General features: G+C 41.3%; 1 protein-coding gene across 1 annotated transcript in view; it reads left to right on the forward strand.

The window, feature by feature from the left end:
- Window positions 1-176: 176 nt before the first annotated feature.
- Window positions 177-15,999, forward strand: part of LOC118018136 (ATP-dependent RNA helicase SUPV3L1, mitochondrial) — a 28,042-nt gene continuing 12,219 nt past the window's right edge. Inside the window, exons 1-6 of the mRNA XM_035016604.1 lie at window positions 177-521; window positions 7,058-7,135; window positions 7,529-7,636; window positions 8,674-8,788; window positions 10,352-10,520; window positions 12,102-12,213. Coding sequence (XP_034872495.1) covers window positions 242-521; window positions 7,058-7,135; window positions 7,529-7,636; window positions 8,674-8,788; window positions 10,352-10,520; window positions 12,102-12,213 — 862 coding nt within the window. The 5' untranslated portion in view covers window positions 177-241. The remainder of the gene's footprint in view (window positions 522-7,057; window positions 7,136-7,528; window positions 7,637-8,673; window positions 8,789-10,351; window positions 10,521-12,101; window positions 12,214-15,999) is intronic.

Consider the following 15,999-nt stretch of genomic DNA (forward strand, 5'->3'; position numbering starts at 1 on the left):
AATAATGAAAAAGAGAAAGAGAACAAGAAATAACATTTTTCTGGTTTTTATTTCTAAGCTTTTCCTCTTCTTTATGAGCAATCTCACCACACTACCTTTGTTTTTTGATCGGGCGTTATCCTGGGCAGCTCCCCTGCTCGGACTGGGGCTTTCTGAACAGTAGGCGCTGGCAGGATGCGTCATTGTCCACCGCCAAGTCCCAGGCAGCTCCAGCCAGCCTCCTTTAAGGCTTGTGGCCTCGATGTCCTTCCCCCGGTGTGCCCTTTTGTGGGCTCGGCTCCCGGCGGGGCGCTGGGCTGGCCACCGGGCAGCGGTCTGCTCTGTCCTTCGCGCCCGCGGTGAACCCCTGCCTGGGGCTCTGGGGCGCGTGTCTACCGCTGCCTCCGCCTCCTCCTCCTCTTCTGCCTCAGGAGGTTCTAAAGCCCCGAACACATCCTTGTTCGTGCCTCTGACTGTGAAACCTCAGGGCCCCAGCGCGGATGGCGACGTCGGGGCCGAGCTAACCCGCCCTCTGGATAAGAGTGAGTGCGGGAGCTAGCGAGGGCGGCGGGGGTGTCTGCGGGCTTGATGCGTGGCCGCGAGGACGCTGCACCCTGTTCCCCTGGAGACCCGCGGTCCCCTCGAGTGTTGTCATCGTGCCTGTCAGTGTCTGCGTATCGCGCTGGTTTGTGAGCCCCTCAAGGCTTGGGACTGCGTCTTACTCAGTCTTTAATATGCCGCCCCAGAAGTGGTCTTTTCCCTTTCACTGCGCTCCTCTCGGAATGGTTTAAACCCTCTTCTGGTGGCACGATTCACCTTTCTTGCGTCGTTACGTGGACGACCGCTTTTTCGAGCATCCTTTGTTTCTCCTCCGCTGCCTAGAACTATTGTCCTTGAAAAGGGGCAAGGGGATGGTCAGTGAAAAGCCAGAGGAGGATTTCTTTCAGGATTCTTTCTCATTTATTGGCATCTATGCAAACCTGGCACGGCTAGGCATTGTATGGTAGTTGCCAAGAGGAACCAGACTCAGATTCAGATCTCTTGCGCTCCAGAAACTTACAGTCTCGCGGGGAGGAAGGATGTATGGATAACCAACTCTAATACAAGTTAGAACATGAAACGGGTTCTTTGGCAAAGGTGGTGTGTATCCTTGATCATCCAGGACTCCAGAGAGAAAGGAATCGCTCAGTATCAGCAAGTGGCAGCAACTAACTTTGAATGGGTTTGACAGCTAGGCGTGCAAATGGTCTTAAGGGGAATTTCAGATTATAGGGCTGCACCTCTTTAGTTTCTGGATGATTAGGGAGGCAGGGGATTTCCTCTGACCAAATGAAGCTCTGGCAGGGTGAGGGAATGGTATAGCTCCACAGGGCACTAGCTCTCCAGGAGTTACCTGAGGCAGTTCACTTCAACGAGCAACATTGATGACTCCTATTGTAATTTAAAAATACAGAACTACCACATATTATGGGCCAAATCTTGTTTTTTGGGGTAGAAGTACAATACTTTCACTGCCTGAATGCCCCTGTGATTCCTTTCTTTCTTTCTTTTTTTTTTAAAAGATTTTATTTATTTGACAGAGAGAGAGATAGCGAGAGCAGGCGAGAGCAGGAACACAAGCAGTGGGAGAGAGAGAAGGAGGCTTCCTGCCGAGCTCCTTTTTTTTTTTTTTTTAAACAGTGGCTAATATTGAGTGTTTGCTAGAGAACAGGTACCATTGTAAGCATGTGACTCAATTTTCCTAAGAACCCTTATGAGTTAGTGTTTTTATCCCCCCCAAAACCTACTTGTATGTCTACTATGTGCCAAGCACTGTTGTAGTCACACGGTAGGTGCTGAATATCTACCTGTCTATATTTCTTGGTTGATTATAACGAATTTAGCCATGTGAATATAGATTGACTGCGTGTAGAAAGATGGTGCATATTTGTGATAGTCACGCAGCACTTAAGTTACCCGTCTGATTTACAATTTACTTACCTTTTGTCCATTTCCTAGTTGGTAACATGAGCATAATATTTTCTCTGCCTGCATCTCTGGATTGTGAAAATCATCAGAACGTGTTAGGAAAAGCACTTTGGAAAACGTAAAGGGATGAACAAATGTAAACTAACATTATTTGTACTAAACATTTGCTATTTGAGAAATGGAATTAAAAGTTGGGTTGCCGGGGAGCCTGGGTGGCTCAGTCGGCTAAGCATCTGCCTTCGGCACGGGTCATAATCCCAGGGTCCTGGGATCGAGCCCTGCATTGGGCTCTCTGCTCGATGGGGAGCCTGCTTCTCCTTCTCCCTCTGCCTGCCACTCTGCCTACTTGTGCGCGCGCGCTCTCTCTCTCTCTGTCAAATTAAAAAAAAAAACAACAAAAAACAATAAAAGTTGGGATGACACCCTGCAGTAAGAATCTGGTACATGGAAACTGGGAATACTATTCCCCTAGAAGCCCACATAATCTACCTATAAATCTAGGTTGATGTGAGGATTTAATAAAATAATGTATTTTTAGGTTAGTGTATCAACAAGGGCTTTTTTCCTTAGCTTTTTCCCTTTAGGCTATAATAGCTGGTGTAAAATTCCTTATACATATTTCTACTTAGAATCAGCTGGTTCCACCAGAGTAGTATTTTTAAGAACTTTGGGCACTACTATGAATTTTTAAGTGTTTAGAAGTTCTAGCAATGAAGTACAACTACCTTTGATGGCAGAGTAGCCCTCCTCTTTCTGGGAAAGGTGACTAGGCTGGAAGCTTTGGGCAGTCTCAAGTGGAGCAGCGAAGGAGGAAAGTAGTAGCATCCAGACATTGACATAGCTACGTGAGCCCTGGCTGACCACGGGTGGCAGATGTACCTGCAGAGCATGATCTCCTTTTAATTTTTGTTTTTTAAAGATTTTGCTTATTTATTTATTTGACAGAGAGAGACACAGCGAGAGCGGGAACACAAGCAGGGGGAGTGGGAGAGGGAGAAGCAGGCTTCCCGCAGAGCAGGGAGCCCGATGTGGAACTCGATCCCAGGACCCCGGGATCATGACTTGAGCCAAAGGCAGACGCTTAACGACTGAGCCACCCAGGCGCCCCTCCTTTTGATTTTTGATTAATCACTGGCTTGTTTACAGGAGGTGGCAGCAAAAATAATATTCTTGGTGGATTTTATTAGCAGTTGTCACTCCCGGGGAGAGTATCAGATGAATTGAGGCAGGTTGTGTGGTAGTTTCCTTAGAGATCCTAGTAGTGGAAGTTTCCCACTGAGTAGGGAGCCAGTAGATGCACATTGGAACTTGGATTTGTAGAGCTGTTGCAAGAGCGTTGAAGCCCCTCGCCTCCCTATTAGTAGAGTGAACTGGAGTCAGAGTTTGGGGGAAGCTTGTCAAAACACCTGGATGGATTTGTTCTGGCATACCACTTATGAAGTAGGGAATTCAGGTATGATACTAAGGGGGTCAAGATTATGGAGACAGTCCCTGTATAGACGTTAGGTGACACTTTTCAGAGCACATCTAGCTTTCGGGATGAGAATCATGGTTGCAGGAGGGACCTTATGAAGGAGGAGAGGCTTAATAAAGTCATTGTAATTTGATGCAGGATATCAGGCACAGACACGTTTGGGCATGTAGAGGATAGCTGAGCCTTCTCCGTTTCAGTGCTGATGTCACACCTGTCACCTGAGAGTGAGGCAGAAGGGTCTGAGGCATTTGGTCTGATGCACCTGTCTGCTGCAGTAGTTACCCTTGGAGCAGATCTAGGGTTTTTCATTCCCTTTGTGATGATATGAAAGGTTCGGCATGTTCTACATCTGAAATTTATTTTATACTGTATGTTGCCTAACTGGAATTTAAATAAAAACTTGGAAAGGGAAAAAAAAAAAAAGGTTCAGCATGAGTTCTGGCCACTACTAGAACAATATTCCAGCACATCTTCATATTCAATGACAGTGGTAGTAATACTAGTTGTAATATTAGAGGGAAAGGAGCTAAATGCCACCACTGAGGAATGATGCTGCCTTTCCTTTATGGATCCTAGAGATTTTCTAACCTATTCTGATCACTTCTCTCCACCTGCATTTCCACTGTGGCTTTGGCCTTCCCAACTCTGTTATGAAGAGAGGTTGAGTTGTATACTTTTCCATCTGCTTCTCCAGCGCTCGAATGAGCTGTAGCTTTGGTGTCCTGAAGTGGGATTCTCTTTAATGATGGATGCTTACAGTGAAACGAGGGAATTAAAACATTTTAACAAAATGGATAAATCATATGGTTTAAGCAACCCCAGTTGGTAACGGCTACTTTGTTCTTCATCACAATGTAGGTAGAGTAAAGTGGACTGTTATTTTGTGTAACACTCCCGGTGAGGTAGATTCACATTTTGGAAGTCCTGATGGACTATCTTGAACATTTTGTTTTCTCTTCAAAAGAAAATGTAACCATTTAAAAGGATGCAGCTGGCTTAGAGTTTGTAGTGGGCCTCTTAATTTTAGCAAATGTAACTGAGTCCCAGTGTAGCTGTATTAAGTCCCAGGCTCCGTTGCAGGAGGCTAGAAGAAAGCTATGTGTTGTTACCTGGTGAAAGTTGTAGTGACTGAGTCATTTCTACTGTGGCTGAAATCCAGAGGGTGTCTCCTTTAATCACTGTTAATTTTAATGAGAAGTAATTATGATAAAAAATCAGATCATTCTGTTAAGAATAGTGAAACTGTTACAGCTTAATTTTTTTAAAAAAGATTTTATTTATTTATTTGACAGAGAGAGACACAGCGAGAGAGGGAACACAAGCAGGGGGAGTGGGAGAGGGAGAAGCAGGTTTCCCACTGAGCAGGGAGCCAGGTGACCTGAGCCGAAGGAAGATGCTTAACTGATTGAGTACTGCAAGGAGCAGATCACCATGCTTTTACTCAAATGACTAAAGAGGTCAGGGATGATCTGTAGTTTGAAGATGATGATTTTAAGAACAGACTACGCTTATTTTGTTCTAGATGGCATAACTACAGTCAGTGGGAAGTGAGGGATGCAGATTTCAGTGGAATTTATACAAGAACTTAGAACAGTGGAAAGGGGCTGCCTCAAAAAAGTGCCAGCTCCTTGTCACTGTAAGTGTCAAGCAAGGCTGAGAAGACTGTATTTCAAGGGTGATGGAGGGGAGGGCGAGTCAGATGTCTGATGAAGCAACAGGCCAGTATGAATCAATAATTTCATAAATGAAAATATTTTAGTCAATCAAGCTGCAAATGTATTAACATTGTACATAATGTTAATTATGTAAAGCTTAATTATCTAAAGCTTAATTTTTATGAAAAGCAAAACATGTTTTCATATACTTTTGTAGTAAATTAAAAAATATTTAGTGCTATTTCCATTAATTTTTTTTGCAGTTTTTTTTTAAAAAGTTGGGAGTGGATTTGGAGCATGCTTTTAGATAAAGTGTTGATACAGAGATTTTTGTGTAGGTAATATTCTTTTTTTACAACAGCTTTAAAAAATAACATATATGCCATAAAATTCATCCATTTAAAGTGTAATGGTATGTTTGCAGGGTTGTAGACTATCACCATAATCTTAATTTTAGAACATTTTCATGACCCCCAAAAGAAATCCCATACCTAGTAGTAGTCACTCTACATTCCGCTAGCCCCACTTCCCTTCACCCAGCCCATGGCAACCACTAATTCACATTACGATATTTCATATAAATAATATCACACAGGATATGGTCTTTCTTGACTAGCGTCATTCACTTAGCACAAGAAACCTTATGCTTGAGTAAAGTATCCTTGAGTATCTTGATTCTTGCATAACACTCGAGTGTTAGTTATGGAAAGTGGGTTAATTCTAAACAAATGTGATGTCTTCAGTTTGTATGGAGTCTGTAGTTCTGCAGAATTTCCCCAAGCAGTTGCATGTGCTTTTTTCCAGTCTTTTATTTGTCACTGATTTTTCCACTATTGATGGAAAGAGATGATCGCCCCCACTGGGTACAAAGTCACAGATACCCAGAAATATCAGGATAGCTGCCCGTGATAAGTGATATATATGTATGTATCTCACATTTCATTGTGGGCAAATCTAGTGCCTAAGCCACTGATTTTAAAATTCCTCATTATGGAAAACAAATTTTTATTAGTGGGATGCTTTATTCAGGCTTGATTTCTTAAGTATTGTGTGTATTGTCATTGCATGAAAATGCGGTTGGTACTTGGGCAGGAGGTAAAAATACAGGCCACTTGGCCTTTCAGTGTTTCGTGGGCAAAGACTATCCTCCATTTTGGCCTGTCTTCCCAGAAATACAGTGTGTGTGGCTGGATCAGTAGAACGTTTATCTCTGGAATAATGCAGTGGTATTTAAAATGTACAATGTTAATACATTTGCAGCTTGATTGACTAAAATATTTTCATTTATGAAATTATTGATTCATACTGGCCTGTTGCTTCATCAGACATCTGACTCGCCCTCCCCTCCATCACCCTTGAAATACAGTCTTCTCAGCCTTGCTTGACACTTACAGTGACAAGGAGCTGGCACTTTTTTGAGGCAGCCCCTTTCCACTGTTCTAAGTTCTTGTATAAATTCCACTGAAATCTGCATCCCTCACTTCCCACTGACTGTAGTTATGCCATCTAGAACAAAATAAGCGTAGTCTGTTCTTAAAATCATCATCTTCAAACTACAGATCATCCCTGACCTCTTTAGTCATTTGAGTAAAAGCATGGTGATCTGCTCCTTGCAGTTCTGGTTGTCTTTCTAGATACCTTTTAACTGCTCACTATTAGATGTTTAGAAAGGATGTAAGTAAATGAAACAGAATATGGTCATCTAAGAGTGCCCTGATGGAGGCTAAGGGCAATGTCTAATCCTATGGCACCTTGCTTATTCCTCTGCAGTATAACAGGAATATTCTATTATTTGAATTTATAATTTTTCTAGACACTCGGTTGCACTATTAAACCATAAAAAGCATGTGGTCAACTAAAACCTTTAAATACTTGGAACTCTCAGTAAGCTGCTGCCATGAGTGTTATGACTTCAAGTTTCTTTTGTTCTTTGGGCATTTCTCCATCTAGAAATCCAATGTTAAGCACATCTTTCTTTCAGATGAAGTAAAGAAGATCTTAGACAAGTTTTACAAGAGGAAAGAAATTCAGAAACTGGGTGCTGATTATGGACTCGATGGTAAGGCTAATAGCATTTCCATTAGAGATATTTTATTACTTCATAGATTACAGCTTTGTCATTCTTGTGTGAGACCTCGCGTACCCAGGAAACAAGTACATACGTGTTGTCTGGAGGATGTCCCTGACCTTTGCTTCTGTCTTGACAGGAGTTTGGCAAGATGCACCCGGTGAGCTGGACACACGGCAAAGGAGCTGTGTGTTAATTTTTCCTTCATGTGGTGCTAGGATTTCACTGTAGGCCAGATCATAATAAACCAGCTGTAGGACCCTCCTCTGACCCCAAAGAAAGAGGACACTTTGATGAGTTAGGTGTAACGTGTATATGTACCTTTTAAATGAGAAATGAAATGAAAACTAAGCCTTACCTATTTTGGTTTTGTGTTTCCCACAGCTCGTCTCTTCCATCAAGCTTTCGTTAGCTTTAGAAATTATATCATGCAGTCTCATTCTCTGGATGTGGACATTCACATTATTTTGAATGATATTTGCTTCAGTGCAGGTAAGTGTTTAGAGATTTTTAAAAATCTCTTTTAAAATGTGTTGAGCATACTTTGTATTTCTTCTTGTGCTTCATGTCTATTTCTCTGGTCAGAGCTTGTTTGTTATAGAGTGGGCCCATTCACACCGTCTGTAAATAATTGTGTGCTTTCATAGGAGGCCTTCTAGGTCATTTTGCTTCTATAGTGGATCTCTGAGCTGGTCATTAAATCCACCATATATCTTAGACTAGAGGAAGACTGGGGTCTTGATCTATCACCTTCTGCTCTCGGCTATGTGTTATGTATAGGCAACAGTGAAGTGAACTCTCATAGAAGATAGAATCAATATGTGGCAGATTCCATCTGTTTCTGCCACTGACTTTTTTTCTCCCTCATATCAGGACAGAGTTTTTGCGAGAAAAGAAAAAATGTAAGAACATCACTGTTGTGTTCCCATCGACAGTTTGGCTTTGGTTATGTTTTTTAAATGTAAAGTGTTTGTACCTGCATTTCTCTTCAGTAACCATAGGTCTTCTTGCTAATGTATATTTCCAGGTTTTTTTTTTTTTAAAGATTTATTTATTTATTTGAGAGAGCGAGAATGACAGAGAGAGAGTACATGAGAGGGGGGAGGGTTAGAGGGAGAAGCAGGCTCCCCACGGAGCAGGGAGCCCGATGCGGGACTCGATCCCGGGACTCCAGGATCGTGACCTGAGCCGAAGGCAGTCGCTCAACCAACTGAGCCACCCAGGCGCCCTATTTCCAGGTTTTTTAATTTAACTTTCACCAATGCTGATCTTTACCTGTTTTTATCAGAAGAGTAGAACATGGTGGTTGACAGCCAATTTGCTATTTTCCTAGAAAACGTAAGTGAAATTAAAAAGAAAACACAAGACGAAGCAGGATCTGAGAAAAGGATAGAGTTCCTTGCTCCAGAATTTTTCTTTTTATCCTGGTATCCTCCCCTTGACTACCTCGCTAAGAAGGAAAGTTTCGCTAAGTCTGGTTATGGATAACATGTAGATTGCACCTGTTAATGCAGTGTTTTATTTTTCAGCTCATGTGGATGATTTATTTCCATTTTTCTTGAGACACGCAAAACAGATATTTCCTGTGTTGGAATGTAAGGATGACCTTCGTAAAATCAGTGACTTAAGAATACCACCAAACTGGTTAGTTTCTTTACTTGTGGGTTTGATACTAGTGTCTAATCTTGGGAGATTGGTGATCATTACATTTTTTTATTGTAGGGTGGATGATAAATCATAAGGAGTCTAGGAGTTGTTTTCCCTTGAAAAACAGGCAATTAATTCTGGTGTCTCCCCTTGATTCTGATCAAGCTAGGTAGTAGGTTTTACTAGGACAAATCTAGAGTAGCCCTTACTTTAGGGTTTCGGCCTTACAATTAAAGTGTGGCCTAGTGTCAGCTAAATGCCTGGGTGTTAACGAGCTCTCATCACTACCGCCATTGTGGCTGGAGCTCGCAACATCTAGCGCTTTGCCACCTCTTTGAGACTTTCTGCTAAAACCCTTAGCAAGCTGCTTTCTGCTAGACCCTGCACATGTGCAGCCCAGCCCTTGGCCAGAGACCCAAGGGAAGCCTCACATAGACTTGAAGGCACTTCCTCCACTGAACCCTTTCTTCTCTTCCACACTATGCCCTTCAAATCCCACCTGCTTTAGCATCTCTGACTTTGATCTCTACTGCTCAGCTCATTGGGACTGTCATACTTTGCTTGGGTTCCACCTCCCTGTGCCCTGCTGGAGTGCAGTAGGGCTCATCTCAAGTGTTCCTTTGTTTCAGGGCTGTAGTCCTCCACTGCCTGTTGTTTATGTCCCCAAGCAGCTGTGGCATGTATTTTGTCCAGTTTTGTACTTGTTTGTGGTGGGCGGGCAAGTCCCGTACCATTCATCATGGCTGGAGACAGAAGACTCAGTCATTACATTATATATGTTGAAATTCAGAAGCCTAGGAATATTTACTTATAGGGTCATGTATTTAGAGCTGTGGAAATGAAATCAGCATGTCTGTGGAGCTGATAGCAGTTTAAACTTACTTTAAGTTAAACTCCTGAAGAGAAGGGACTTGGACAATGGCAAAAATATCCAAGAAATTAATTTGCATTTAGATTTTTCTGTCCTTTAGTTAGTAAGTGCCAATCTTGGAAAACAGTCAATATTTTTTTTTGGGGGGGGGGTTTAAGATTTTATTTATTTATTTGAGAGAGACAGAACACAAACGAGGGGGAGAGGGACAGAAGGAGCAGCAGACTCTTCACTGAGCAGGGAGCCTGATGCGAGGCCTGATCCCAGGACCCTGGAATCATGACCTGAGCCAAAGGCAAACAAAAACAGTCAATATTTTTAAATTTTTTTATTTATTTGGCAGAGAGAGCGTGCAAGAGCAAGTGAGCACAAGCGGGGGGAGCGGCAGGTAGAGGGAGAGGGAGAAGCAGGCTCCCCACTGAGCAGAGAGCCCGACGGGCTTGATCCCAGGATCCTGGGATTATGACCTGAGCCAAAGGCAGAAGCTTAACTGACCAAGCCACCCAGGTGCCCCAAAAGTCATTATTTTAGTGTGGATCTGAAACTCATCATTTTATTTAGTTTCCCAAAAGATCCTGTCAAGTGAATATTAACAGGATGTTTCATTGGAATCATTTTCGGTTGATAACTTTTACCAGGATGGATTTTCAGGTTAATGGGAATAAGCTGTTTACCTACTTATGTTTTAGGTACCCAGAAGCCAGAGCCATACAGCGGAAGATAATATTCCATTCAGGCCCCACAAACAGTGGAAAGACTTATCATGCAATCCAGAAATACTTGTCAGCAAAATCTGGAGTGTATTGTGGCCCTTTAAAATTACTGGCACATGAGATCTTCGAAAAGAGTAATGCTGCTGTCAGTATATTACCAAATATTTGCTCTTTTTCTTGTTAATTTGGGAGGGCTGGGCAGGGTAAAGGTGGAAGGTGGGGAAGGGCATATGTAGTAATTTACCACTAATAAAAGTTGCTGTAGTTCATTGTACTTTGTAAGATGTACGATTATTTTATGTACAACTGAGAAAGAAAAAGAAGCTGCCAACTGAACTCTGACCTGCCATTAGGCTTCCTCCTGATTTCAGAGATACTAAAATGTGAAAAGTGTATTGGAATGAATGAAATACAGTATCACAGAATATTTCACCACTACAGAGAAATGCAGAGAATTACATGCAAATAACTTGAATCCACACTACCCGACTCCCATCGGATTCTAACATTTCACCATACTTCTTGTTTTATTTATTTTTTTAAGAAGTAAACTATTGATACAGTTGAAACTCCCTCTGAGGCCCTCTTTTGCTTCCTCAGAGTTAACCTACTCTGTTATTGTATTTAACTTACCTTTTTTTCAATTAGACCTCTGATGCTATGAACTAGAACTAATGATAAAGACTGAAGCCACTTGTTTAGACCTGCAAAGGACTGAACGCCCTGTCGTCTGAGGCATCGTTTCACTAAACGGGCCACGTTCTGGTTCATTGTCTTATGACTTTATAATGTGAGATGAACAGGTTTGGGAAGATAATTTGTATTCTCTGTTTTTTGTTCTGGATGACTTGTGTAATTTGACATACATCCTGCCTCCTTATCCATAAATAAGAAAGTATTTCCTCAGAACAGAGACTTTCTTTGACATAACCACGTGGTATTTCTCGAAAGCAGGGTATTTAATATTGATAGAATACTATTATTTAATCCACAGTCTATATTTAAATTGCCAGTTGTCGATAACACCACCACCACTGTCTTCCAACCCCTTAGGATTCTGTCCACAGTCTCAACGCTGTATTTTGTTATCATGTCTCTAGTTTCCATTAATCTGGGACAACTCCTCAGGAACCTTTTTTTATCTTTCAAAACCTTTACATTTGGAAAACTACCAGTCATTTGTGTTGTAAACTGTCACTCAGTTTGGATATATCAGATGTTTCTTCATGATTAGTTCAGGCCTCTAGGGAGACTAGCTGTCCCGGATTGCCTGAACTTTCCCAGATTTAGCACCTAAAGCCCTTCGTCCTGAGGAGCCCCTCAGTCCTGGGCAAACTATTATACCATACTATTAATGCTGCTCCTTCTCAAGGAATTCTATTAGGGGGTCTTTACGTTCTTAAATATTATTTATAATATTCTTCTTGAATATAGAAACAATCCATGTTCATTTTAATAAACCAAAATAGTACAGAAACATACAAAGTTAAAAAGTGAAACTGCTATGATTTCTCATGTTTGTGTTACCTGAGAATTAAGCTGATTTGAGATGTTTCCAAGTTTATGTAGGTTATGTAAGCGAGCCACTTTTATTTTTCATAAAAATTTTCTTTACAGGATTGGGAATAAATTTGATGGTAATGGCGAAAATACTCAAACATCCAAAACTTCTTTTTCTGTTATTTTAAAGGTGGTGATAACTCCGGATTTCTTTTTGTCATCCTAGGGTGTTCCGTGTGACTTGGTAACAGGGGAAGAGCGTGTGACCATAGAGCCAGATGGGAAACAGGCTGCCCACGTTGCTTGTACCGTTGAGATGTGCAGTGTTACAACTCCTTGTATGTACATGCCATTTAAAACACTATGGTTTAGTAATTTTTTATTTGAAAAGACAGATGAACATACGAAATTGTTTTTATTGTAAAAAATTTTTTTAATTGAGATGAATAGGACAACAGATAGCCAGTGCTCACCACCGCTGATAAATGCCAAACTCTATGGTGTTTGCTTTTGAATGTTCCTTTCCCTTTTTCTCTCCAAGGAACTAAAATGTTAACAAGTATGATGTTTCCTTTGTACCACTCCCCGATTCAATTCCTCTTTTGATCCAACTGCTGTCAAGTATTTGGTATATATCTTTCCTGTCTTTTTTCATATCACCGATACGTATAAAATAAATAAATAAGATTTATTTATTTTAAAGAATTTTTTTTTTTTAAAGATTTTATTTATTTATTTGACAGAGACACAGTGAGAGAAGGAACACAAGCAGGGGGAATAGGAGAGGGAGAAGCAGGCTTCCCTCTGAGCAGGGAGCCCGATGCGGGGCTCGATCCCAGGACTCTGGGATCATGACCTGAGCCGAAGGCAGCCGCTTAACGACTGAGCCACCCAGGTGCCCCTAAAGAATTTTTTAAAAAGATTTGTTTATTTGAGAGAGAGAGTGTGTGTGAGCAGGGGGAGGGAGAGGGGAAACAGACTCCCCACTGAGCACGGACCCTGAGATCATGACCTGAGCCAAAATCAAGAGTCAGATGCTTAACCAACTGAGCCACGCAGGTGCCCCAAGAATTTTTTTAAAGTTTATTTATTATGGGGCATCTGGGTGGCTCAGTCAGTCAGGTGGCTCCCTTCAGCTCAGGTCATGATCTCAGGGTCCTGGGATAGAGCCCATGTTGGGTTCCCTGCTCAGCGGGGAGTCTGCTTCTCCTCCACCCCCGCCTTGTGCTCTCTCTTGCTCTCTTTAAAGTAAATAAATAAAATCTTAAAAAAAAAAAATGAAGTTTATTTACACTCAGCGTGGGGCTTGAACTTACCACCCCAAGATCAAGAGTCGTGGCTCTTCCAACTGAGCCAGCCAGGCGCCCCTAGATTGTGTATTTTAAAACATTGACATGATTACCATATTGTATTATTGTTCCACAACTTGCTTTTTTTTTTTTTTTTTTGGACTTTTTTAATTGTTATATTAAAGTTTTTGATGTAGTGTTCCATGATTCATTATTTGTGCATAACACCCAGTGCTCCATGCAGAACGTGCCCTCTTTAATACCCATCACCAGGCTAACCCATCCTCCCACCCCCCTCCCCTCTAGAACCCTCAGTTTGTTTTTCAGAGTCCATCGTCTCTCATGGTTCGTCTCCCCCTCCGATTTCCCCGCCTTCTTTCTCCTCCTACTATCTTCTTCTTTCCTTCTTTTTTTTTTCTTAACATATATTGCATTATTTGTTTCAGAGGTACAGATCTGTGATTCAACAGTCTTGCACAATTCACAGCGCTCACCTTAGCACATACCCTCCCCAATGTCTATCACCCAGCCACCCCATCCCTCCCACCCCACCCCCCACTCCAGCAATCCTCAGTTTGTTTCCTGAGATTCCCATATCAGTGAGGTCATATGATACGTGTCTTTCTCTCATTGACTTATTTCACTCAGCATAACACCGTCCAGTTCCATCTATGTCGTTGCAAATGGCAAGATCTCATTCCTTTTGATGGCTGCATAATATTCCATTGTATATATACACCACATCTTCTTTATGCATTCATCTGTCGATGGACATCTTGGCTCTTTCTACAGTTTGGCTATTGTGGACATCACAACTTGCTTTTTATTCTACACAGCATGTTTTTAGATCTAGTCTTGTTTTAGGTGTATCATATCGCATGTATATCGTATATATCATAAATATATATATCAAGTTTATTCATTTAAACTTATGACTAAAATTCCATCTTATGACTAAAATTCATTCCCTCCCCTACTAAAGAATATTTAGGTTGTTTAAAGTTTTTTACTAATGGGTGCCTGGATGGCTCAGTCCATTAAGCACTTGCCTTCGGCTTGGGTCATGATATTGGAGTCCTGGGATTGAGCCCGTGTCCCGGCTCCCTGCTCAGCGGGGAGCCTGCTTCTCCCTCTCCCTCTGCCCCTCCCCTCTGCTCGTGTTCTCTCTCTCTCTTTCAAATGAATAAATCAAATCTTAAAAAAAATAAAGTTTTTCACCATTATATGTAACACTTCAGTGAACTTCTATTTAAGTAGTTTTGAAAATATTTTAAATAAAAATTAACTTCTTCTTACCAGTAAGCAATCATATCTTCATTATAGAAAATATAAAAATAAATGCAAAGAGAGAAAACCTACAACCTCTCAATTCTACCCATCTAGAATCAACAAGTGTTAACCCTGTGGTGTGTATTTTCCAGATTTCTTCTGTGTTTGTGTTGTGTATGCATATACTTATGTGTGCATTGTGGGTGTGTATAGTTAAATAGGTATATATTATGTACTTTAGTTAGCTTTTTTCATTTTAATAATTTTTCTGAGTAAATGGTTAGTTTTTAAAAGATGAGTTTATTATAAAAGTAATACACTGTAAAAATTTAGATAGCGCAGGGGCGCCTGAATGGCTCAGTTGTTAAGCGTTTGCCTTTGACTCAAGTCCTGATCCCAGGGTTCTGGGATTGAGCCCCATATCAGGCTCCTGGCTCAGCGGGGAACCTGCTTCTCCCTCTCCCTCTGTCTCGCCCCCTGCTCATGCTCTCTCTCTCTCTGTATCTCTGTGTCTCAAATGAATAAATAAAATCTTTAAAAAAAAAAATTTAGATAGCACAGAAGTTTATAAATCAAAATTCCCTCCTGTCCCCTTTTTTCTAATCTTGTTTGTATGTACCCAATTGCAATAAGTGATTTTTAATCTGATGGTTTTTCAGTATAAAATGTGCTTTCTTTTGTTTCCTAAATGTTACTGTGGGCATATTAATTTTTTTTAAATGTGCTTTTCTCAACTCCTTGGTATTTGAGGAAGAAAATTAAAATATAATTTATTTGACTTAATAAAATAATATGGTCAAAAGCATTTTGGCATTAGAAAATAAAATGAGGTACTAATTTTTGCCATAGTGATGAGCTTAAAGCCCCTAAGAATGAGCATAGCTGGAGCTCAGGGAATGACTCTTGCTCTTCCACTTTCTGCTCCTGGCATCTGTCTGGGTTCCTGTGATAGAGAGGCTTCATTTATAGTGGGGCTGTCTACTCCTTGTTCCTGGAAGTATAGATACTTTCTCTTTTTTACTACCCCGTGGGTGTGTTATTTTTTTTTTTAAAGGTTTATTTATTTTAGAGAGTGTGTGCATGCATGCACAAGCAGGGGGAGGGGCAGAGGGAGAGAGAGAATCTGAAGCAGACTACCCGCTGAGTGTGGAGCCCTATGCAGGGCTTGATTCCATGACCCCGAGATCATGACTCTGAGCTGAAATCGAGAGTCGGACACTCAACCGACAGAGCTACCCAGGCGCCCCTGGGTGTGTTAGTTCTTATTAAGCAGATTCTCCAGGCTGCCTCTGAGATTGCAGAAAATAGGACAAAGGGACCTACTACATGCTAGATGGCCTGGGTTTGAATTTCATGTTTTTAGATCTTAACACTTACTAACTGCACATGCTGTGTAACCTTGGGCCAGTGACTTCTCTGGGCTTTAGTTAATTCTTCTGTACAATAGCTAGAATGATGATACTTATTGTATAGGCTCGTTGTCGGGATTAAATGAGATATATAATTGTAAATAAAGCACTTAGAACAAGCCTGCCAGAAAAGAAGTGCTTAGTGAGTGACGATTGT

Source organism: Mirounga leonina, unplaced genomic scaffold (assembly GCF_011800145.1).
Source record: "Mirounga leonina isolate KUSES-001 unplaced genomic scaffold, KU_Mleo_1.0 Mir_106, whole genome shotgun sequence".
Lineage (NCBI taxonomy): Eukaryota > Metazoa > Chordata > Mammalia > Carnivora > Phocidae > Mirounga > Mirounga leonina.